At 38.0% G+C, this 23,510-nt stretch overlaps 1 protein-coding gene across 2 annotated transcripts in view; it reads left to right on the plus strand.

The window, feature by feature from the left end:
• Positions 1-19,475, plus strand: part of FGD4 (FYVE, RhoGEF and PH domain containing 4) — a 57,205-nt gene extending 37,730 nt beyond the window's left edge. For both annotated transcript variants that reach the window (XM_058022495.1, XM_058022496.1), the window contains exons 7-17: positions 453-609; positions 1,664-1,802; positions 2,728-2,786; positions 3,408-3,554; positions 4,806-4,978; positions 7,166-7,196; positions 7,369-7,464; positions 8,362-8,487; positions 11,003-11,143; positions 12,279-12,419; positions 12,603-19,475. In XM_058022495.1, coding sequence (XP_057878478.1) covers positions 453-609; positions 1,664-1,802; positions 2,728-2,786; positions 3,408-3,554; positions 4,806-4,978; positions 7,166-7,196; positions 7,369-7,464; positions 8,362-8,487; positions 11,003-11,143; positions 12,279-12,419; positions 12,603-12,860 — 1,468 coding nt within the window. In that variant the 3' untranslated portion in view covers positions 12,861-19,475. The remainder of the gene's footprint in view (positions 1-452; positions 610-1,663; positions 1,803-2,727; positions 2,787-3,407; positions 3,555-4,805; positions 4,979-7,165; positions 7,197-7,368; positions 7,465-8,361; positions 8,488-11,002; positions 11,144-12,278; positions 12,420-12,602) is intronic.
• The last annotated feature ends 4,035 nt before the right edge of the window (positions 19,476-23,510 follow it).

A 23,510-nucleotide genomic window follows, 5' to 3' on the forward strand; every position in this document is an offset into this window, starting at 1 on the left:
CTAGCTTTACTTATTTTAGCCCTCTATGTGACCTGTGGTACTTATACATCATCAAAGGGGATACAAACACTCTTTCTAGATTTTCTAATTTGGGTCCTCTACATGACCTGTGCTGCTTATACATCATTAAAGGAGGATACCATCACTTTCTAGATTTTCTTATTTGAGTCCTCTACATGACCTATGGTGCTTATACATCATTAGAGGGGGATACAAACACTTTTTAGATTTTCTTATTTGAGTCCTCCGCATGACCTGTGGTGCTTTACATTATTAAAGGGGAATACAAACACTCTTTCCCTGTGAATTCAGATTTACTGCTCATTTTGGAAATCCATATGAGGCAATCCCAAACAGAAGGGTTCTCTGTTAAGTGCTTGAGACCTTTTATAACCTTGAGTGACTTTTTTTCTTTCCATTTTGCTCTGAGATTCCACCCTCTTGCTTTGCAGGACCACCACCCCTAGGATTGGAGACATTCTGCAGAAGCTGGCTCCTTTCCTCAAGATGTACGGCGAGTACGTGAAGAATTTCGACAACGCGATGGAACTGGTGAAAACGTGGACTGAGCGGTCACCTCAGTTCAAATTCATTATCCAAGACATTCAGGTAATGGGGAGAACAATGGAGATCATCAAGTGATATATAAAAATACATAGGTTTGTGGATGAAAAAAGGATTAAAGAGGAAATTAAATACCAAATCCCTTAGAATTAAGGTAGTTGTTTTTATCCACTTCACACTCTGTTTTTCCCTACTCCTTCCTGCATATGTGCACAACCCACCCACAAAAATCCAGATTTTTCTCCTGCAAAATAGAGGAGCAATTTGTAAAGGTTGAAATAGCTGAAGATCATAAAAATAGTGCATTTTTTTGTAAATACCAAAGTAAATACCACTTTAGGATGAAGTGAAAAGGCAGTGCATCCCTAGATCCCTGCACTGCGTGCAATAATATTGTGTTTTCTCCCAGTAACGCTGGGCACAGGGATGCCAGTCTTTCCCAAAGGCTCATTTCACACCCTCTGGTGCTCCCTGGGGGTGTCTCTGGGAATTGGCCGTGTGTGTCCTGCAGTGTGAGCACTTAGAAATAGAATAGAATATTTCTACTTAAATTTTACTGCTCTGTGGGGTCTTTTGGTTGTAAGGCAGGGAAGAAAACAATGTAGGTTTTAATGTAATTTTTGTTTTTATAATCTAATTGCATTTAAGATTATGGAAACGAATATTCATCTTAAGATATGAGGGAGTTGATATTGTAAATGAACCTCAAAGAAAGCTTTCTCTCACATAGGTAAAACATATCTTTGTAGCCCATTAGAGTGATTGTTTATATATGTGGTCATGAACTGTTCTTATTAATTTAGAAGTATTTCTCATGTGTGTTATCACAAACCTATTTTAAAATACACTGGAGTTTAAAAGATTTTTTTGGTAAGACTTTTTGGTAAGACTGTCAAATACTTAGAAAAGTTTTTACAATTATTTTTTGTGAAGATTTTCTGATTATCTGGTTTGGTAAACTAGTTCTGTATTCTTTCAGAAGATCTATCATGCATGTCTCAAAATACATTGTTTATGTTTCATCAACCATTACTTTTATTTTATGGTATTGTAATGACATTTTTGCCTGCTTCATTGAAATATGTTTACAATTTTTTAGAAGGAAAAAGTGTGTGGAAATTTGACATTGCAACATCACATGCTAGAACCAGTCCAACGCATTCCACGCTACGAGATGCTTCTAAAGGACTACCTAAGGAAATTGCCTCAGGATTCCCTAGACTGGAAAGATGCTGAAAGTAAATATCTTCAGGCCATTAAAGGAGCTATATTAAGATATTAGTAAGAGGATACTGTAAATTAAAGATATTTTCAGGAAAGAGCAAGTGAAGAATTACCCATGGAAAGAATGATAGAATTTCTTCAGTGGAATCATAGCATTCCTTGAAAAAAAAAATCTGTTTGAAGTTAATTTTAAAGTCATAAAGCCTTTAGTACTCTCCTGGAGAACAGAAGTTTTACTTTGGTTTTGGAATAGTGCACAGGTTTTTATTTGTTTGCTTTGCAGATGATCAGGGCTTGTGGTGGCTTTTTAATTTATTTTTGTTGGCATTTTGGTTTGCTTTATGCACATTTGGAATGTTTGACTGCTGCTTGTAAAAAAGTGAAGTTAGGCTCATTGTATTTTTAAGCTTCTGCAGGGAAAAAGCACAGCCCACTTTTAAATTTCGTCCTCTCTGTATTTACGTGAGAACAGTTCAAGGTATTTGCATGGAGTGTTCAAATTCACTTGCCAGATAATTCTTTTAAATATTTCATTTTTAGTACAATTGCAGTGAACAATTATAAGATGAGCTGTTTCGACTGAAAAAATATTGTTTGACTTTCTGAACTACTTTGAGAAAAGGAGGGACAGAACCATGACTGTTCTTGTCACAGAAAAATGTGATTCTAAGTACTGAAGTGCTACAGTAAACTGCAATAATTCTCTTCTTCTTTTCCATATTATTGTTTCTATTTGGTACCTTTTTTATGCCTTCCACTTTACCTTGTTTTCTTTTTTTTGCTAACTGAAGAAATTTATTGTACTTTGAAATTTACATAAAAACAAGAAATATTTTTGTAGAATTACCACAGTGCCCCCCCTTTCCCCCCCTGTGCAGTACATAAATAAGTAAAAGTAAAGCTTTTTGGTTTGACTTATTTTCTTTTTCTTCTGTCTAGAATCCCTGGAAATTATATCCACTGCAGCAAGTCACTCAAATAGTGCAATAAGAAAGATGGTAAATGATCCTTGTTTTCCTGATCACTTTTCAGTATATTATATTTCAATATATGGCCAAGCTAGGAGAGTGAATTGCAAATCTTCCTAAAAATGGCAAGAATTGGTTTCCTGGGTCAAAGTGATTGTTCCTACTTAATGTATTTATACTGCTCCTGGAAATGACAGACAAAATCTGTCATTGGATCAAATTCTCTCAAGTGGAAAATGGGACATACTTAGTTCTCCTGGCTCAAATCACTGATACTGCACTGGACTCTTAACCATGTTTCATCTGTTTCTGTCAGTGCAGGACAATGTTTGTAGAGAGCAGTTACTGTTTCTCTGCCTGATTGGGCTGGGATGATAGGATCTTAATTGAAATGTGAGATGTTTTGGGCAAGAAGTAATGCAGACTGTATAAAGACTGCATTTTAAAAATTACCAAGGATATAACATTTCTAAAAGTACTTCTAGCTTTATCTACTAAATTAATCAGTCAGACCACACATGCTGGGTATAAATTTGTTTTCCAAAGCTTAACAGTCTCCAGATTTACGCCAGCTCCCATCATTTAATTTAAACTGCATCAAGACCTGTGCTTTCAATTAATAACTTTTATAACTGTATTTTCACCATAAAGGAGAATCTAAAGAAGTTGTTGGAGATCTATGAGATGCTGGGAGAGGAGGAAGACATTGTGAACCCTTCAAATGAGCTGATCAAAGAAGGGCAGATCCTTAAGCTGGCTGCTCGCAACACGTCTGCCCAGGAGCGCTACCTTTTCCTGGTGAGTGTGGGGGCTGCTGCTGCTGCCGAGAACTTTGAAACCCTCATTAAACTGAAATGTAAAAGCTTAGGATCTCTGCCCTGATGGATTGGGTGTTGGGGTCCCAGTAAGTAAGTCTCGTGGTTCTGTGGGAGTTTTATATCGTGGCAGATCATCCTCTCAGCTGGAGTTTGAAAAGTACAGCCATGCTCCCTTTACAACTCCCTTGGAAGGTTTGGTGGAATTTGTTGCTTCCCGTGCATTGAAAATTGCTGCTATATTTTTGCTCAGGGGTCCCTGGCATGGCCCTTCTTCTGGTTAATAAAGGATGTTGAGGCACAGCTCCTCCTTATCTGTGCTTCAAACAAAATATGAAATTATAGAATAGAAAGACTTCAGCTGGGGCTACACAGCTTAATAATGTTCTTAAATAATGTTCTCTTCATAAGAGAGGTGACAAGCTCAAATGTGCTCTGTGTCTGTGATACAGACTAGGCAATAGTGTAGTCAGGATTTCTATGAAATAGGATTCAGCTGAAGTGAGTTTTCAACTGAAGTGAATTTTTCATTTCAATAATTAATTTTGAGAAAAATGAGAGAGGGGAAAAAAGTGAGAAAATTAAACACTTTATATCTGATTTAATAACTGTACTTCTAGGCTGTGGCTTTAGACATTTTAACATTATTTAAAGTTCTACTTTAGTAAAGGAATATATCTTTGCCCTGCTCTCTGTACTATATTTTCCCCTTGTGATATGGAGGGTTTCAGGGAATAAAAACTTTAAGAAATGTTCTTTTGTCTTGGAGAAAAGACAGATAATGTCTTTGAATAACATAAGTTACGACTTGTACAAAACAAAATTATTTTTGTACAGGATAAATATAAATGTATACACTGAAGGAAAAAGTCCTTATTCTACAGTTTACAGTAGGTTTTGTAGAATTGGGACATGAGAACAGATTTGGTTAGAAAAGCTTTACACTGGCATAGAATATCTGGTCTGAGTATGATTTGATAATAAATACTATGAAGACTGCTGCATAAGCAGAACAATTCTTTTTACATTCACTGAATCCTGTTCCTAAAGAAATAAGAAAGAGAAAGTCTTGCATTAGAGCTTTGGTCATCTTATGTGCCAGCTGATCAGGAAAGAACCTGCTTTCTCACCCACCAAGTCTAGCTTTGTGATACTGTCCAGCTCTCAGTGGACAAACTGTGGCTTTATCTGTGTTTTTCTTAGTGCAAAACCACGTGTTTATTTCTCCCCCCAGTTTAACAATATGTTGCTCTACTGCGTCCCCAAATTCAGCCTGGTAGGATCCAAGTTCTCGGTTCGAACCAGAGTTGGCATAGATGGCATGAAGATTATAGAAACCCATAATGAAGAATATCCACACACTTTCCAAGTGTCTGGGAAAGAGAGGACATTGGAGTTGCAGGCCAGGTAAGCAGTCTTTTTAGCCAGTTCCTTGAGATCAAATATATACACAGAGAAGAGTGGATTAACAGATTTGAAGAACGAGGCAGCGGACTTCATCTTAATGTTGGTGTTTTGGAAATAGCCTAGGCTGCCAAAAAATCATGAATTTTCAATCCAGGAATCTCCCTGAGCAGAAGATGCATCTGGGATGCATAGCACATTGGCTAACCTTGCAGAAATGCCCAGGATAGCTGTGAATGGGCTGGCTGGGAATCCGAGGGCAGTGCCAGGGCAGCCTGTCTGACTGAGGTGTTTTAGGACACAGGGTGTGATAATCACTGGTACCTCTGGGTCTGAGCTGCCTTGGTACCAACGAGTCTGTTCACCTCAGGGCAGGTCCAACAGACAGAGCTCTCCCTCCCAGTGGGTTTACCTCCACAGAACAGAGTTTTCTGCAGAAGTAGCTGATGATCTGCTTTCCTCTGTTCCTCAGCCTCATTTCCTATCTACTTGTATTCTTCCAGTCCAAGTATCAACCTCCTCCTGGAAGGCAAGCTCTCCTCTTAGTTCTTGGGTCCTTTCCCTCCAGGTGCACTCTTCTCACTGGCACTTATTCTGCTCTCCAATTTATTAGTCCTTGTATCCTCCTTTTGCTGAGTTACCTTCCCCTCACATTTTTGCACTGCCTAGGCTAAATTGCCCCTGTCTAGACTCAAATAGAGTGAGATGCTCCTTCTCTCCTTTGGGGCCTGCTTAAAAATCCTATTCTTAGCAGTCAGGGTTTCATTGCAGGGAGGCAAGGATTAAATAAACAGGAAAATGTCCATGGCTGGTATAGTTCTGTGTTTGCACCATGTATCTGGGGACAAAGCATAGCCTGCTAGCCAATTAACTTTCAAGCTACTTTCCTTTATGAGAAACATGTAATGTTTAATGAGAGTTACAGCAGAGAATGTGCAAAGATAACAGCATATAGGTATTTACCTACACATTCATTCAATTTCAAATTAGATGTATACTTCGAAAAATGACACAAAAAAAACCCCTTTCCACTAAGATCTGCAAGATTTCTGGGACAGGTTTTTGGCTATCAGTCATATCTGCTGTAAATTACTGTCTGATATCTTGCTAAATATTTTGTATATTGTTATGCCATACACCTATTTCAATGGTGAAAGGTGGCATCTTGCTATACCATTTCTGAAGCATGCTTTAATTAGAAGAAAATTGATACAGCAAAGTAAGTTTATTTTGTTAGCTTTCCTACATTACCCATAGGAGAAATTTTATTGCATTAGTTTATTTTAGGTGAGGGAAGCACAGATTTTTATCTTTTGCTTTGTGGTCATTGTTAGAATACATTAAGTCTGTATAAAACTCTGAAGGAATAGATGCCACAAAGCTCTTATTCAATTATGTTAGAAAAATCTTTATCAATGTATGAGTAGTGAATGTATGCTATGCCTTAATGTCCTTAATTCATGAACTTTTATTTGACATTGTAATAATTTTTAATTTACTCTTGGCATATTCTTTAGTAGGAGGATTATATTTATTTTTCAAAGTATTATTGGAGTACATTTTCAATTACTGTTTTAAACAGCTGGTAGATTATTTCTTTGGAAGGCTGCTGGTCAGGTACTATGGTTAATAGCCCAGCTTTTTGTTTTTACTGTAAGCAGGTAGGAAGAATGATTTTGACTGCTTGGAGAGGTTTCTTCTTCCTCATGTGCAGATGGTAGGTGTGAAGGGCAAAGTAGTTTAAGATTCTGCCAGCTTAAAAGTTCTGCTAATACTGCAAAACAACAGGTGGGGAACTGTTTTAATTGAGATGTTGTAAAGGTTCTCTTTTGCATCCTTCAGAGCAATCCATAGAAAAATTAATTTTTGTATGACTGGTATTACATGGTGCAGCAGGGAGTTTTCCCCAACACATTATCCAAGGAGGAGGCAACTCTTGGAGAGCAGATACACTGAAGTGTTAATTCTCATGTTTCTAACTTGTCTTCTGGTTTGGTGTGTTTGGGTTTTTCTTTTGTTTTTTGTTTTTGTTTCGTTTTTTTTTTTTTTTAAGTTGGACAGTGAACAATTAGTATAGTTTAAATTCTTGAGAATTACTGAAGCATTACGTGGCTTTTGCAAGAAATTGTTGATAGTGGAATTGTGTTTCCTAAACTAGTCTGAAACTAATGTGTCAAATATTTCTTTTAGTTCTGAACAGGATAAAGAAGAATGGATAAAGGTAAATTCATCTACATTCTTTATTTGCTAAACATTTTGTCACTGAAGCAATCGGAAAAGTAATATTTGTGTTTTCTGTCTCTACCTTCTTTCTGCTGATCAATAACTGGTCAGAATGCAGAGTCTGTTTTAAATTTTACCATGTCTGAGGAATCTCTCCACTCTTTCCTTAGGCACTTCAGAGTACTATTGAAGCTTTTCAGCAGAGGAATGAAACTTTCAGAAATGCTATTGCTAAAGAATATGAAGACATGCCTGTTGAAGTCTCTGTAAGCTGCTCTTATTCCTTTGTACCCTTCTTAATACCCATTGTGTTCTTCAATAAGTGGAAAAAGTTTGGCAGAAACTTTGTTTTCAAGCTCATCATTCCTAAAGCAGAGTAATCAACAAAGCAGTCATCTTTTTGGTAATTGTTTTTCTTCAAAATGCCAAATCTTGTAAACAAGCCTCTATCTTTCTTGAAACACGTAACAGAGCACCCTCTCAGCGATGCATCATGATTTTTCACTGGGTTCTTTGTTATTTCTTTTATAGATTTCAAAAAGCATCTTGAGCTATGTTTTGTAATTTCCTTTCCAGAGTAATGAGGCTTTTTCTGGGGTTCGGGGTGTCCCCAGCAGGCTGCAGTGGGGTCCGGATAGCTCTGACCTGCTCGGCAACCTTAGCAAGCTTAAGTGATATCAGCTCTTTCATGGTTATCAGCTCATTGTGATTTCAGCCCTTCAGCTTGCTAGGTGCCTAGGCAGGCAGATGCAGGGAGAGAGAGGAGAAAGGCTGTGTGAGGTTCCACAGGGGTGTCTTTATTGAGTCTTCTGTGAAGGTTCCCAGTGACAGCTTTTCTGCCTGAGCTGGGCAAAAGCAGCTCTTTATATAGATTTCCAAAACCTCTTTCAGGGGCTTTGGAAATTGTCCTATAGTAAGGGTTAAAGGAAAGTGATCTGTAGTCTTACAGAGAGATAAGCAAGGGGTCCAAAGGTGGAAGAGAGGGGCTTCTAGTCCAGTCACCATGACTTGGCATTTCCTATCTTGGGCTTCTGACTGCCAGGGAAGTCTTACAGGCTCTGGGCCTGCTACAGATGAGAATAACTATTTTCCTCATTTCAAGTACTGTGCAGTTTTTTCCTAGCTTTTAAAAGTCTTTTCTCCTCCTCCTGGCCCTCCTTTAGAATGCTGAGCTTGGGAAGAGGGCGCCGCGGTGGATCCGGGACAACGAGGTCACCATGTGCATGAAGTGCAAGGAGCCCTTCAACGCGCTGACGAGGAGGAGGCACCACTGCCGAGCCTGCGGACATGTGAGTGCCAGCCCCCTGCTGCAGCTGCTCAGCATTGCTGCCAGGCTCTCCAGGCACCTGCCTGGCTTCTCATGGCTCCTTGGCATCATAGAAGCTTAGAATGGCTTGGGTTGGAAGGGACTTTGAACATCACCCAGCCCCTGTGGTCACCCAATTGTTGCGGTGTTGTGGGGGTCCCCAGGATGAGGTGAGAGATGAGAATTGGCTCCAAGTCAGAGAATTATGAGAGATGAGAATTGACTCCTTCTCAGAAGGCTGATTTATTATATGATGATATTATATTACATTAAAAGAAAATTACATACTAAAACTATACTAAAGAAAGAGAAAGGAGACATTAGAAAGCTAGACAAGAATGAATAATAAAAACTCCTGACTGAGCAGAGTCCTGACAAAGCTGGCTGTGATTGGCCATTAATTAAAAACAATTCACATGCTGGGTAAACAATTCTCCAAATCCCATTCCAAAGGAGCAAAACGTGGAGAAGCTGAGGCTTCTCATTTTGGCAGAAGAAATCCTGGCAAAGGGATTTTTCATTAACAATCACAGTGACAAGTGCCAACACCAGTGCTGTGGGCAGGGACCTTCCAGCAGACCAGGCTGCTCGGAGTCACATTCAGCCTGGCCTTGAACCCCTCCAGGGATGGGGCATCCATCCACAGCTTCCCTGGGCAGCCTGGCCAGTGCTGTGGAGTTTGCTGCTGCACTTGAAGCTGGAAGAAGCAGCTCTGCACACCACCAAGGAGCCTCTGCCTGCTCTAGTCATTAGAAACACATATGCTTGTGTATCATGTCCCAAAGCCCTGCACAAAGTATATTGTTAATTTTGAGAGAACTCTACTAATATGAAGAGTTTCAAGACTATATTAAGATGGCATAATCCTGCAAAATTTCAGTATATTGTTAGTTTTGAGAGACCTCTACTAATATGAATAATTTCAAGACCATATTAAGATGGCATAACCCAGCATTATTTCAGGCAGCACTGGCTGGCTCCGCCAAAAGAACATAAAACCCTGCAGTTTTCCCTTAGGTTAACTTGGAGCTGCTCCCAGCTGGGTTCAATAAGTGTGCACATGTGCAAAGCATCAGGGAAGGAGGGAATGTGTGGGTGGGGAGAGAGTTTTGCTGCTGCCTTCCCTGTGGGGTGGTACAGTAACATATTCAGCGTGAAAGCAACCATCAGGTAATGGCGGTATGAGTTGTGAGTTTTCAGAAGGTAACAAAAGAACAGCAAACAAGCTGTGCTTCCTTTTCTTGCCACCCAGCAGCTCTGCCTGTCTCCACCAGATGGTAGCACAAGCTCAGGTTTAATATCTGTTGTACAGGGTGTTTCGTCTGATTCCTTTCTAATGTTTTTAAGTGGTATAAGGGCTTGTTGCATTAATAACACTGCTTTTGTGCTTTGCAGAACACTAGAGACTTTTTCAGAAGCTCTAAATTTTACAGTTGTCATAGAGGGTTTTTCCCCCCAGATCTTTTTGTCTTAAAATTCTGTTAATGTTGAAAGCACACCCTCCATTTTTATTTCCCTTTTTGTTTAGACTCTAACTACTTCCCTCTTTTATAGTTCTATCACATCTCCTTGTGCTTTAATTTCAAATTTTTCATGGGAGTTAATTTGGGCTAGCAATGATGGCTCTCCAAAAGTGACTAATTTGGAATACTTAACAAGGATTGTCTAGGGCTACAAGCTGAAGGTGCTGATCCAGATTAGCACTGCAAAGCCTTAGTCCACAATAAAGTTCTGTTCAGATGTGCTAATGGTTCAAATCCATTTATCTACCTTTGTTTCTTGAAATAACTTCACTCATATTTCTTTATTCAGAGCATCTTTTTTCATGTGAAAGAAAAGTTCTGTGGAAAACCAGTTCTAATGAAACAACTTTGATATGAGATATCAAAGTTGAAATATTGAAAAGAAAAATCAGGAAAAATCAGTGAATATTGACTTATTTATTCTGTGTATTTATGATTTGATTTTAAAATTGTAAATTTTATATGTATAGGTATATGTATGTACACTGAAATATGCTATTATTTCTTGGCAAGTTAAAAATGTAGCCATTTCTGATTTTATCAGAATTTTATCATTAAAAGGTCATCTCAATTGTAGGTTTTTTTTAATCCCATAACCTCATTCTGGTTACATAGAAAACCAGGTGGTAAATTTACCTTTTCACACTGGCATATAAAGAAACTGCCAGCATGGTTTGGGCTATATTCTGATTCTATACTAACTTGAAACTACAGATATAATTAAAAGCTAAATGTGATTTTATGCAAAGTGCAAAATTTCCAGCCAGTAAATAGGAAGAAGCACTTCTAGTTAAGTAGTGGCACAAATTTGGAAAATCATTATTTTCATTTAAGTTATTGCTGACGTATTATAAAGACATCTTTCTTGTTCTGTATAATTAAAAATATACTACAAATAGCTTAACGCTAATTTTTATTTATATTTTAATAAACTTCTATAAATACTTAAATATTATATGTATTTCCTTTTCTAAGGTGGTTTGCTGGAAATGTTCCGATTACAAAGCACATCTCGAATATGATGGCAACAAATTGAACAAAGTCTGTAAAGATTGCTATCATGTTATAATTGGTTGTACAGACAGTGAAGAAAAGAAGAGGAAGGGCATCTTGGAGGTATGTCATTCCAAAATACTGTATATGTATAGCTGCAATCCTTTTGGTTCATCAGTAGGTGAAAAACGGTAGTACTCTTGCAGAGTTTATTTTCTCTTTGAGAAATAAAAAGTATGTGGATCAATTTAATATAATTCCACAGATTTTGGTTTCCAGTACTCACCTTTGCAAAATTGCCTTGTTTCTTGCAACTTTACATTTATTAAGGGAATTATAAACCTTAGAACTTGTTTGCTTCTTTCAGTTACATGAGTTCCTGTGACAAAATGTAACCTTCCCTTATAAATTTTCAGTTTTCTTCTCTTGCACTTAAGCTTTCATCACACCAAACCACTGCTACCAGTTGGTTTTTAAAAATATATACCCAGACTGAAAGAACTGGGGATGGCAATGAGGAGAATGGGGGAGAATTTTGCTCTTCCTTCAAAGTCTGAGTAGTAAGATACTGTTTTGATCAGTGTATAAAATGGGCCTTTAAGTTATCAGGTTGTCCTCAGCTTTTGGCATCTGAAAAGCCAAGGCCAATGGAAATTTTAACACATAATTATTTTGTGTTCTTTCTTATCATCTCAAGTTCACTATTTAATTTGAGTAGCATTTCACTCTGTCTACAGGTTTTAAGCAATTAATCTAATCTTTTCTCTAGGATTAGTGCTTGAATGCTCATGTTATTCTTAAAAATGTGTTTGAACTTGATACTGTCGTAATATTTTGACTGCCAAAGTAGATAAGTTGTCATGTGGGATAGTTAGTGGCACTTCAGTGCCTAACATGGTGCTATTTTGGAAATCAGACATTTTTGTAGATGCTGGGATACAGAGAAAGGCAGGCTGTGGTGGCAAAATGAAAATTGGAGTGATATAGGAGTCTATAATCCAAAGTTACTGATGAAAAAGGAAGGGGTTACACATGCTAAGGGAATGTGTGTTGTGATTGCACATGTTTAATATATATATAGTCTCCATAACTCTAGTCCTTCATGATCTTTCTTGGGTATTTCCTGAAGCCTTTTTGCAGATACTATCCAAGAGCTGATGTGAATGGCGATATATTTCCTGCTTTTCTGATCTTTCTGTTTTTAGTCTTTATTGAAGGAAAGTTTAGTTTCCTTTTTATGCTTTCTGCTGTCTCCTAGATTGAATCTGCAGAAGTCTCTGGAAACAGTGTCATATGTAGCTTTCTTCAGTACATGGAGAAGTCCAAGCCCTGGCAGAAGGCATGGTGTGTCATACCCAAACAGGAGGCTCTTGTGCTCTACATGTATGGTGCTCCACAGGTATGTACAGGGAAAATGGGAAAGATTTTAGTAATTTTTGTCACTGGTATTTGAGGAAGAGACAGCAAATAGCTGGGAGTGGAGGAAAGATCCAAGTGTTTTCACCATACTGTACAGCAAATGAGAAGTAATGGGTAGATTAGTTGTTCTTAAAAAATAACAACTTCTTATTCTTCTTGTTAGGATGTGAAAGCTCTGGCTACAATTCCTCTTCTGGGCTACACAGTGGATGACACCCCAAAAAGTGCTGACCTCCCCCACAGCTTCAAACTGACCCAGTCCAAGTCTGTGCACAGCTTTGCTGCAGACAACGAGGAACTGAAACAGAAGTGGCTCAAAGTTATCCATTTAGCTGTCAAAGGTGAGACACCAGAATGTCAAAATGAACTGCAAGTGAATTTAGAAGAGCAGCCTGAATCTTCTAAAAGATCTGAATGCTGAAGCACAGGAACACGTGGCATTTTTAAAAATTTTTAGTTGAAATTGTGGTTAACCTTTGTGTTAACCTTTCTTTGCTCAATCAAGGAAAAAAAAAAAAAAAGAAAAACTTCCTACTACCGTACACATCTTGGCACTTTATGTTTGGGAAAGAATTCTGGTCTTTTTAGGGATCTTTTTCTTATATTTATGTTCTGTCAATAAAAGTGATGTACAGGTCCATTTCAGAGACTTTTAAAAAAAATGTGAATGCTATTAAAAATACTTACTAACTTTACTGTACTACTTGTTCGTTGTAATGCAATTTTTTTAAAATCCAGTTGCTCTTCAGTTAACATTTAAGAATGCAAATATTTGAAGCCTCCTACTTACATGTTAGGACTTGCAACAGGATAAAAGATATACCTCCACATTGCCAAAATAGATCTGTACTTAAATATGCAGGGACAGTTTGGTTCAATGTATGTAGTTTATAGATTGATTTCCACAGTTCTGTACATATGTTGTATTCACTTGTATCTTTTTAATTAAAGTAATGCAAATTGCTTTCACAGGTATATTGGCTTTTAAGGTTTCAATTTATCAAGGAAACAATCTAATGATTTTCAATGTAGAAATAAATAGCTAAAATATGAGAAAACTATATATAATATATGTACAGTATTAAAAATGTACAATACTTGATTATTGCTTTGATTTCATGATACTGGGTTCTTATTAGTGAATAATTTATTTTTTAAAAAGCATGTTTTCTATTTGAAATTAAACACAGTCCTAAATTGAAAAATACTGTTCAGTGATTTGTTTTAATAGCTGACACTTAATGATCTTGACATTTTTATGCATCAAAGAATTGACAGTAATGTAAGTGGCATGCAATGGACAAATGAGTTCCAGTTGTGTTTAAACAAGTAGTCGCTTTTCTTCAGTGTCCTATCACTGTTAGCTTTTAAGAGTGCAGTAGTTTGTTGCTCAAATGCAGTATGTGGTTTGAGAAAAGCAACAGATACTAGTAACCTTCTGGGAATGTGTCTTTTTGCTATTATGGTTATTGGAGCAAAAGAACAATTTGAACTTCAGTTTTTTAATTTTTGTAGAAGATTAGGTATTGTAATGCTTATTTATGACAACAATCTTCAAGGATTCTTGTTTTAAAGTGGAGCCTGGTTTATAAAAGTTTAGTATGAAATCTGAGCTTGCAAATGTTAAATTTTATGAACTAGCATTATTTCTTTCCTGTTCCTGGGTACAAGGACTCATTGGCTTTACAATATTAAGTTCCTTATGAACTTCCATTCCTATTAGAGTTTTTATACATAGAGACAAATGACTTCCATAAAATTTTTACTTGAGTGAAATATGGCAAACTCAGAGGTAGTGATTGACTATCAATTAAAATCATTGCTGTCTTTCCCTTTTGAAACCCTTTAAGGAAGGAAAATATGTAACTTCTACAATCAGCTTGTCATAAGAACATTCAGAAGTCTTACTTCTCAATAAATCTGCAATCTGTGTTTTAAATCATGTCAAGCTGAAAAGCTCAGGTTCAATTTTGTTAGTAACATGACAGATTTAAATTGTTGGGTTTTTATAATGAGTTTGCCAAACAAATTATCCACTGAACTCCTACTCCTGCTTTACTCTTTCTGCAACATTATAGGGGAAAAAAAACCCAACTCATTTGCATTTAGCAAGGGATTCATACCTGTTTGTAGTGTCAGGCACACACGAGCATGCAGTGTCATCATTCCTTCATAAAAATGTCATGTAAGTTAATGTTAGTGGGATGGATTTTGCTCTCACCTGCACAGATCCAGGATCTACCATATCCTTTAGATTCCACAGCTTTACACCAGTGTTAATAATGATCAGGACACGGTATGGTACTAACTCTCCAGCTGACTTGGTGCATGTCCATTCTGAATTCTCTTCCTTGGGTGCTCCCTGGGTCCAGATTATTCTGGATATAACCCTGGTATTGCCTTTATCCAATGTGCAAGCTCTTCTGTAATTCTCTTTGGGATTTTTAGTTACTTCTACTGGCAGCTGTGTTTACCTTTAGCAATGGGCAGCTCAAGCCTGGTTTGATTCATGTTGGTGAATACCATCAGGTTTTTGCCAAGGTAATATAAGATCTCCCTAGCTAATACATGTAATCTTACATACGCCTTGGCAAGAGAGGGGGGAACATTCAGGTAAGCAAGCAGAACTCTTGGTGGCTATCTTTCCTTCATGGCCATCTCCCAAGAGTGGCTATCTTCTACAAGAGCCTCAAGTGCAATTGTGGGGTATGGAGAGTTGTCTTTCCACATACCAATGTATAAAAACAGTTTCCCATTGTCAAGGTGTGGAGTATAAAGGAAGAAGTTGCTTTAGAGGAGTTCTCAGATAGGAAGGACTGAGATATAGTGAAAATATGATGATATGACTGTAGAGTCAGTTAGGCTGGAAAAGCCCTCTAAGATTACTGAGCCAACCATTGCCCAGCACTGCCAAGTCCACCACTAAACCATGTCCCTAAGTGCCACATCCACACACCTTTTAAACACCTTCAGGGATGGTGACTCAACCCTTTCACTAGGCAGCCTGCTTCACCTCTGTTTTGGTGACAAAATATTTTCTAAAATTCTATCTAAAACTCCCCTGGTGCAACTTGAGGCCATTTCATCTTGTGCTATTGCTTGTTTCTTGGGAGAAGAAACCAATCCCCTCCTTGCCATCATCTCCTTTCAGAGAGTGATAAGGTCCCTCCTGAGCCTTCTTTTCTCCAAGCTGAACACTCCCAGCTCCCTCAACCACCTCTCACAGGACTTGTGCTCCAGACCCTTCACCAGCTCTTGTTGCCTTTCTCTGGGCCCATTCCAGCACTTCCATGTCCTTCTTATCCTGTCTCTCATGTCCCAGAACTGGACATGGCATTTGAGGCACAGCCTTGTCCATGCCAAGTACAGGGGGCAGCCACTGTCCTGTTCCTGCTGACCACACTGCTGCTGGTACAGGGGACAATCTGGTCCTGCTGGCCACTCTGTTGCTGGTACAGGGCGCAATCACTGCTCTGGTCCTGCTGGCCACACTGTTGCTGGTGCAGGCCAGGACACTCTTGGCCTTCTTGCCTACCTAGGCCCACTGCTGGCTCTTGTCCAGCTGCTGTCAAACCAGCACTCCCAGGTCCTTTTCCACAAGGCAGCTTTCCAGCCTTTCTTCCCCAGGCCTGTAGTGCTGCAGGGCTTGTCGTGACCCAGCACTAGGCCTTGTTGAACCTCTTGGAGCTGGCTTGGCCCATTGATCCAGCCTGTCTGGATGTCACTGCAGAGCCTTCCTGCTCTCTCAGCATCCTGCCCATCTTGGTGCTGTGTAGTACATTCTGTTTCCACCTGCAAATCTCATCCTAAGCCCATTCCAGTTAAGAGATTAGAAGTAGCAGTTTCTGTGCTGCCTTATTGTTATAGTGGTGTTGAGCAGTTGAAGGTACTTGAATGGCAGCATCTCTCAGATGAAGCCCAGCATCTGGGCACAAGCAGTTTGAAATGGGAGTTGCTTGTTTGCATGTTAGCCTCATGTTTGTTCTCAGCCATTAAATTTTATACAGGATAGCACAGGATATTTTATTTACCCTAGTGAAACCCATTTGTTTGGTCAGAATTGTTCTCTTCTGAGTCAGAACGCCTTGGCACTCAAATACATGGTTGTGTGTATTTTGTGGGAAAAGTGTATATTACCAATATTGAAGGACATCAGAAGATGGAGAAGTTCTAAATTTAACCACCCTGTTGCCTTCATTCTCCACAGACAAACCCTCCTAACAACAGCATCCCAAACCTGTGCTTTAAACTGTAAATTACGACTGCAGAGGAACAAATACAAAGTTGTAGTTGCTGTGGCTTAAGAATTATGATGAAAGCAGTGAAATTAAAACCATCATTCTAACAAGGTAGAAACTGTTCCCATTTGAGATAAATTCTTAAATTCTGCAAGGAAAAGAAAAAAGGCATTAAATTTGGGAGCATAAAGCTCTGTGTGTAAGGAATAAACTGTAACTAAGCATTCATTCATAATGCATGAATGCATGTGAATTGCTGTGCTGAATTATTTAAGTTTTGCAACTCTTGTGTTCAAGTAATGCTTGTTTCTCACTTTAAAAGTGATCACTCTTCTGTGCGATATAAAGCAGATAAAAACTTATTTTAGTGGTTTTATCTGTGTTCAACCAGAACAAGACTTAAATTTATCATTCATATTTTTGGATCATAGCAATATATTTTTTGAAATTACTTATTTTTTCCCCCTACCATGGGAAAGTAGTGTATCATGATATCTGCATGTCTGCACCATTCCTCCAGGCCCTCTAAAAATTCTTTTTTGGTATCAGGTACTCCTGCTTGGTTGAAGAACTGCTGTAAAACCTGTATTATGTAGTATTTTCAAATCCCTTTATGCCAAGTAGTTCTGTTTATTTCTAAGTGTATGTAACTTGTATGTGCAAAAAAGATATTGAGAGTACAAAACATTCTCTTCTATTTGGAAAGAATATTAAACCACTTTAATTGCATGTATATATAGTAGCACCTTTTTATGCAAAACCATCTCAAAGTGCTTTATAAATCTCCTCAAAGATTCTAACTCTTTTTCATAGAAAAGAAGATTTTTATTGCTCATGTTTTTAAGTTATGGATGAAGGCAAGGCACTGATTAAATATAGAGTAAATACACTACCACCTAAGTAAAATTTAGGAGAAATTATAGAAGTATGCTCCACAGACTTCCAAGTGGAGTCAGAAGGAAAAAGAATATTTATATTGAAACAAGTGGGAAAGATGTGGAAACACTTGACAGGTTGTTTGGGTTCCTCACCACATAGCTAGCATAAAAAATCATCAGCTTTTCATTTCAAGGAAAGATTAATTAAAATTAAGAAAGGGTAGTTATTTCTTACCCTGAAGGAAAGACTTTCTGGAAAGAAATAAACATTCCATGTAGAAATAATCCTAAGCAATAACAAAAGGTCTTTCTCCATATAGCTGGTATAAACTAGCATGGGCCTGCTGGAGCTATTATACCCTCAGTGATTTAAATTTATATACAATCTGCCTTACATAATATAAGGACACTTGTGGAAGATGAAACTTCCACCATTAGGGAGCTGATGTGATACCAGGTCTCACCTGGACTCACAGAGCTCAGGTGAAGTTCAAATGGGGGTAATGGATGTAGGGGTGAATGTAAACAACTGGAAATATATATCCAAAATAAATTACTGGAGAGAAGTAATTTCGTGGCAGAACTGACTACCCTTAATGTAAATCCATTCTTAGTCTCTGTGGTGTACTGTTATTTGAAATCTGAAATTAAATACATGGGGTTAATGTTTTTTGCTCTAGTCTGTGGCCCTGTTGGTGTGAGGAATTTATCCAGCTGGTTCTGACCCATGGGACTGTAGTATGTTCCTCAGATAGGAGTTTTAATCTGCTAGTCAGATTGTTTCCTAATTCCTTCTCCTTTAACAGATGATAACATTAATTTAATGATTACATATGTGTGTGTATATACACATATGCATATGTATGTGTGTATATGTATATATGTCTATTTATATATTTGAGACTATTATTCAGATGACTTGTTTTCAAGCAGTATTTTACAATCAAAAAAGATACACTGTGCTGCATTCAAAATAGAATGTATAATGATTGTGTTGAGTATGCTTTCCAGAAAAAGATGGAGGTTGATCTGCTATTGTGGCATGTTTACTATTTCAGCCTATAAAAACAAACACACAAGCCCTCACAAACATGCTAATTCCAGTGAGGCATTTCAATCAGCTTCCTTTGAAACCCTGTGATTAAATTTCTACCTAGAATAAACCATGGCATTTTATTTCACCCTTTCCTCTTCCTAGCACAAGTGAATGTAGAACATGCTTTATTCTCAAAATCCTCAAGCAGATTTCTTTGAATAAAATATGTTTTCAGCCACTGCTGAACACCAGCCTACTTCTGTTTATAGTTCATCCTCGTAGATTCATTAAGTATTTATGGTGGAAACATTCAGAAAAGAGGGAACTATATCAAAGCATTTTTGCATCTATGTGCCCTGGTATTTTTAAGCCAAATTTGTTGCATGTAGAGAACAGTTTGCAATAGAAATATTATTTTTTCTATCATTCTATTTTCTATTCTGCAGCTGTTAAGGTAGATTAATACAGTAATTTTAGTGGGAGCTGTATCAGCTGTAATGTTTAACATCAGAATTACAGGCTATACATGTTCCATTTCCCTTCATTATGGAAGCATTTCTGATTTTAATTGCAAAAAGATTTTCTAAAAAATTAATAATTGGAAGAATTGTAAATTTGTTTTGGTTTTGCAATAAAGTGAATAATGTTAAAAAGGTGAAATACAAATGCCATTGTAAGTTGTGCAAATGTAAGTCGTCATTTTTATGGTTGAGAAATATATGAATGTAAAAATGTTGAAGATATTGTACATATTTTCTGTAATATATGTATATTTGATCCTAAGGTGGGTGGAGAATTGTAAAAATTAAGCACTTTAATTCATGTTGAGTACCTAAAAAGAACAGAAATTTGTATCCTGTAAAATAAAAGCATCATTAAATAAGTATTGCTGGTTGACTAATTTTTTTTTGTCCACCTACCCATTTTGCTGATAAAATCTTTAAGCTGTATTTCTTGCTGTGTGTGATGGTGAGGACCAGTTTTGGAACACTGGTATCTAATTTGCTGAAGTGCTGGTTACTCACAAGTATTGCTAAGTTGGTGAAAGATGTATTCTGAGTTTATAAAGGGTGTATTTAATGCTATGGTGTATTTATCCTAGGTAGGAAAGATAAATGACATCTGCACAGTTTGGTCCAGATTTATGTAATGGGAATGTGACTAGGATGTTATATGAGTTCTTTATGGATTTCTGTACCACCATCCCCATAGAAAAGTGCAAAAATAAAGAAATTGTTCAGCAGAGCCCCAAATCTTTCTTAGTATTACTCAATACTAAATGATCAGTGTGATCTCATGCACTGAACTAAAGTGGTGCTGCAAAGCAAAAAATGATCAAGTAATTAGCTGGATGTGCCCTATAACAATCCAAACCTGGTTGCAATTGCCTCTGATTTCCATCATCTGCACACATTAAACCTGTTTTGATTGTATCTGATTTATTCTTGGTATTCTTCTGCAGGTGGGCACAGTGTTGCAGAAAACACAGAAACACAAAACAGAGGAAAAGTTACTGTAGTACTTGGTAGTTCCTGATTGGAAAGAATTGCATACAAGAATTTTCGTTTCATTTCTAGATCTTCTTCTCTTTGCACACACCATAAACAAATCAGTATTTGAAATAAGCACTGATTAACCACAAAGACTAATGCTTCCCTTTCTGTTTATCCAACTTACTTATTGTTCTGATTTTTTTTTGTACTGTACTCTATTCCAAACCTCATTTTCCCCATTAAGCACAATGCAATGCCTTCTGCATGGAGAAAAAAAAATAGCATTAACCCTAAAAATGTGCTTTAATAAGAAAACACAATTATAAAACTCAAACTACGGGAAATTGGGCACCACAGGTCCTAATTATTTCCTTTAAATCAGCAGGGTTAATAAGCACTGGTATTTCCATGTGGCTGCAAATTGGCCAGAGCCCATCAGGTTGGGGAGGAAGTGGTAGATGTTGCCTCCTTTGGCTTTCCTGCCTCATTACCAGGGAACTGTTCTTGGCATTGCATGAACTTCCTGACATGAGAGAAGTGGCAGACCAGCCTTTGGTAAACACAGTATTTGGAGCTGGTTAGGCTTAGGTGGTGTCTCAAATGGACAAGCAGAGGGATCCGTATGATTGTGATCATTTTATTTCACCCCCTGCCTTCTTGGCCCTGTGCACCAGGCAGCCATGGCAATATTTAGCCTCACCAGACTCAGTACTTGTGTTTGGTTCCTTGAGGAACACCACGTCTGTGTTGTATGGTGCTGGTCACTTTTAAAATTAAATAACTTTAAAAATAATAATAAATGTATAAATAATAATAACAAACAACAATAATAAGACTTTTCCCATTAAGCTTCCCATTCAGACTTTCTCATGCTTGCTATTAGGTAATGAATATTCATGAATTTAAACATGATTTGTAACATCTGTATGCCGATGGTGGAATGTTAGTGAGACATTTACACTCCTTTGTTTGGGGTATATACATTTATACAAAAAGAGAAAGTTTCCCTTGTGATCTTCTCCAGAGATGATTTCACACTCCAAAGTCTGGCCATTGTGCTTCTGTCTCAAAAGCACAATGCTCTGGTGTCATGAGCAGGATGTGCTGCCTGCCCCAGTCAGAGTTGACATAGCCTCCAACCATCAAGATCTTACCAAGAAAATTCATTAATACTTTTTAACTGCCAAAACTGAATTTTTTTTGTTTGCTGAATGAAGGAAATTACTGCTGTCAGAAGCATTTCCTTATGGAATAGATCCTTAACTGGGAATCTAAGGTAAGGTGAATTTCCAGATCCCAAAGCATCTTCATACTAATTTTACTGAATACTACCTTATTTAATTTAAAGATTCTAAAGGTTTCTGGCTTTGATTTATGAATTTGTAACATTAAAATAACACGTGGCAGAAGAAATGGAGATTGTCTTGGGAGTAGAAGCTGGGATTACTCTCTCTTTGGCAACTAGAAGCCTGTTATCTTCTGCCCCTTCCTACTCCTGTCTGGGAGCCAGGCAGTCCCAGCACTCTTGCATGAACGTGGAAATGAACTTTCTCTTGGGTTCACTGGACACTGAACTTGTACCTCTGATTCTGGGAGCTTGTGTTTGGAAACAACGCTGGAGGTTTGTGCTCTCTTTTCAACATTTTAACATTGTATATGTGACTCACTTTTCCAAACTCTAGGTAAGGGGAAATTCCTGCTTTGGGAAATAGGTTTTAGACTCCGACTGCTACTGACCAGGGGAGCCTTCTCTCAGTGTGAAATTAAATTAATGAGCCTGTGGTGGAAGAAGACAGGATTTTATTGTAGTTCTATTTCGGTGTACTGCCTAGCATGGAGAACCACCTGCATTGCCTCTTTTGTCTTACTTGAATATTTCTTGCAAAGTAAATCCAAATATCACAGCTGGAGGTCCTGGGTCGCAGCATTTGAAAAAGGCCTGCCACCTTATCTCTGCTGTATTTGGGAAGTTGATCTCAGACTAAGTTGGTCCTTTGAACTGAATGCCTTTTAGTTGCTGAAGTGCATCCTGCAGTTGTGTTTCACATGGAAAGATGCATCCCTATGCCTCCAGATGAACCTGCAGTGCAAAGCAAAGCATGGCAGGTGAGACATGAAGTGCCTGCTGCCATTACTCTTACAAGCAGGGTGGGATGTTGTAAACCCCATATGCTCAATTGTTACCTTGCCTACTTAAAATTGTGCCAATCATAAGCACAAGAAATGTGTATCACAAGAATAAGAAATTCTCCTCTTGGCACACTATTTTACCTTAAAAAGACTACAGGAGATAGATTGTCTTCTTTAACTACTAGATCCGGAAGTAGAAGACGCAAGCTCAATTCCTCCTGAATATCAGCAAGTTTTGGTTGAGGTAAGGTTTGGTTGGGATAAGATTTTTTCTTTTCTGTTTATGTTGAATGCTAAGTGTGCACTTTGTTTAGCAATAAAAGTTACTCACTTGATAGCAGACAGGAGGTTATTGCTTTTCTTCCCAAAACTTTGGTCCTTTAACATAAAGAGTCCTCACCTGAAAACTGAACTGCAAACCATTGGGGTGGTGAAAATCTTTTACTGAAGGAACTGTTTCAGTACTGTGTTTATTATTTCAAGTGACCACCCCAGTGGCAGCAAGGAGGGAGCACTGCTGTACAGGAATCCACAAGGATACAGATTTTACTTTCATCTCCAGCCTAAGTTTTTATCTCTATTGACCCTGTGAGAAAAGCTAATGTCTTCCAAATACCAAAATGCTTGGGCTTTGTTACTGATTTATGAGGTTTGACTGCTGTGCTTGCCTTGTGGCTCTTGACCTCTGCTCTCCCCTCCCTTAACTTGAAACCTGCTTCCAGTTTCACAAGCAAGATTTACCAGAAGTTGTCTGGCACCCCAAATAGCCAGTGGATTTTCATAGATAACTTTCCAGTGTTCAGATTAAGAAAAATATAAAGAACTGTCAGTTTTTCAGTTCATATTGTCCAGCAAAGTTGCATTCCTGCCCCAGGAAAAGTTTGTTTTGCCAGAGACTGAGTGTCAGCACAGGTAAATGCTCCTCTCACTCAGGAATTCCTATCAGCACTGTCATTTCTTATAGCCAGCCAAAGCACATAGGACAGCTTGCTTTGCCAACTCAGCAGAATTCCTGAAATATGGATTTCAAACCTCTGACTTCTGTTGCTTCTGGGAAAAGAAAAAAAAAAAAAAGCAAGATTTTGAATGTCTCAGCCTGGGAAATCTGTGTAGAGCAGCCAAACAAAGGGTCACTGTGTTAAGGGATTTCAGGAATTTATTTATCTCATCTTCTAATGGTGCCTGGTGTAAGAAAATGTTACAGTTACATCTGTGACAAGGTTGCTCTGGAGAATACAGAAACACCATTCAATTTGACTTCACATAGAATTGCTGTACTGCATGATTCCAAAAGGT

Source organism: Melospiza georgiana, chromosome 4, assembly GCF_028018845.1.
Source record: "Melospiza georgiana isolate bMelGeo1 chromosome 4, bMelGeo1.pri, whole genome shotgun sequence".
In the NCBI taxonomy this organism is placed as follows: Eukaryota; Metazoa; Chordata; class Aves; order Passeriformes; family Passerellidae; genus Melospiza; species Melospiza georgiana.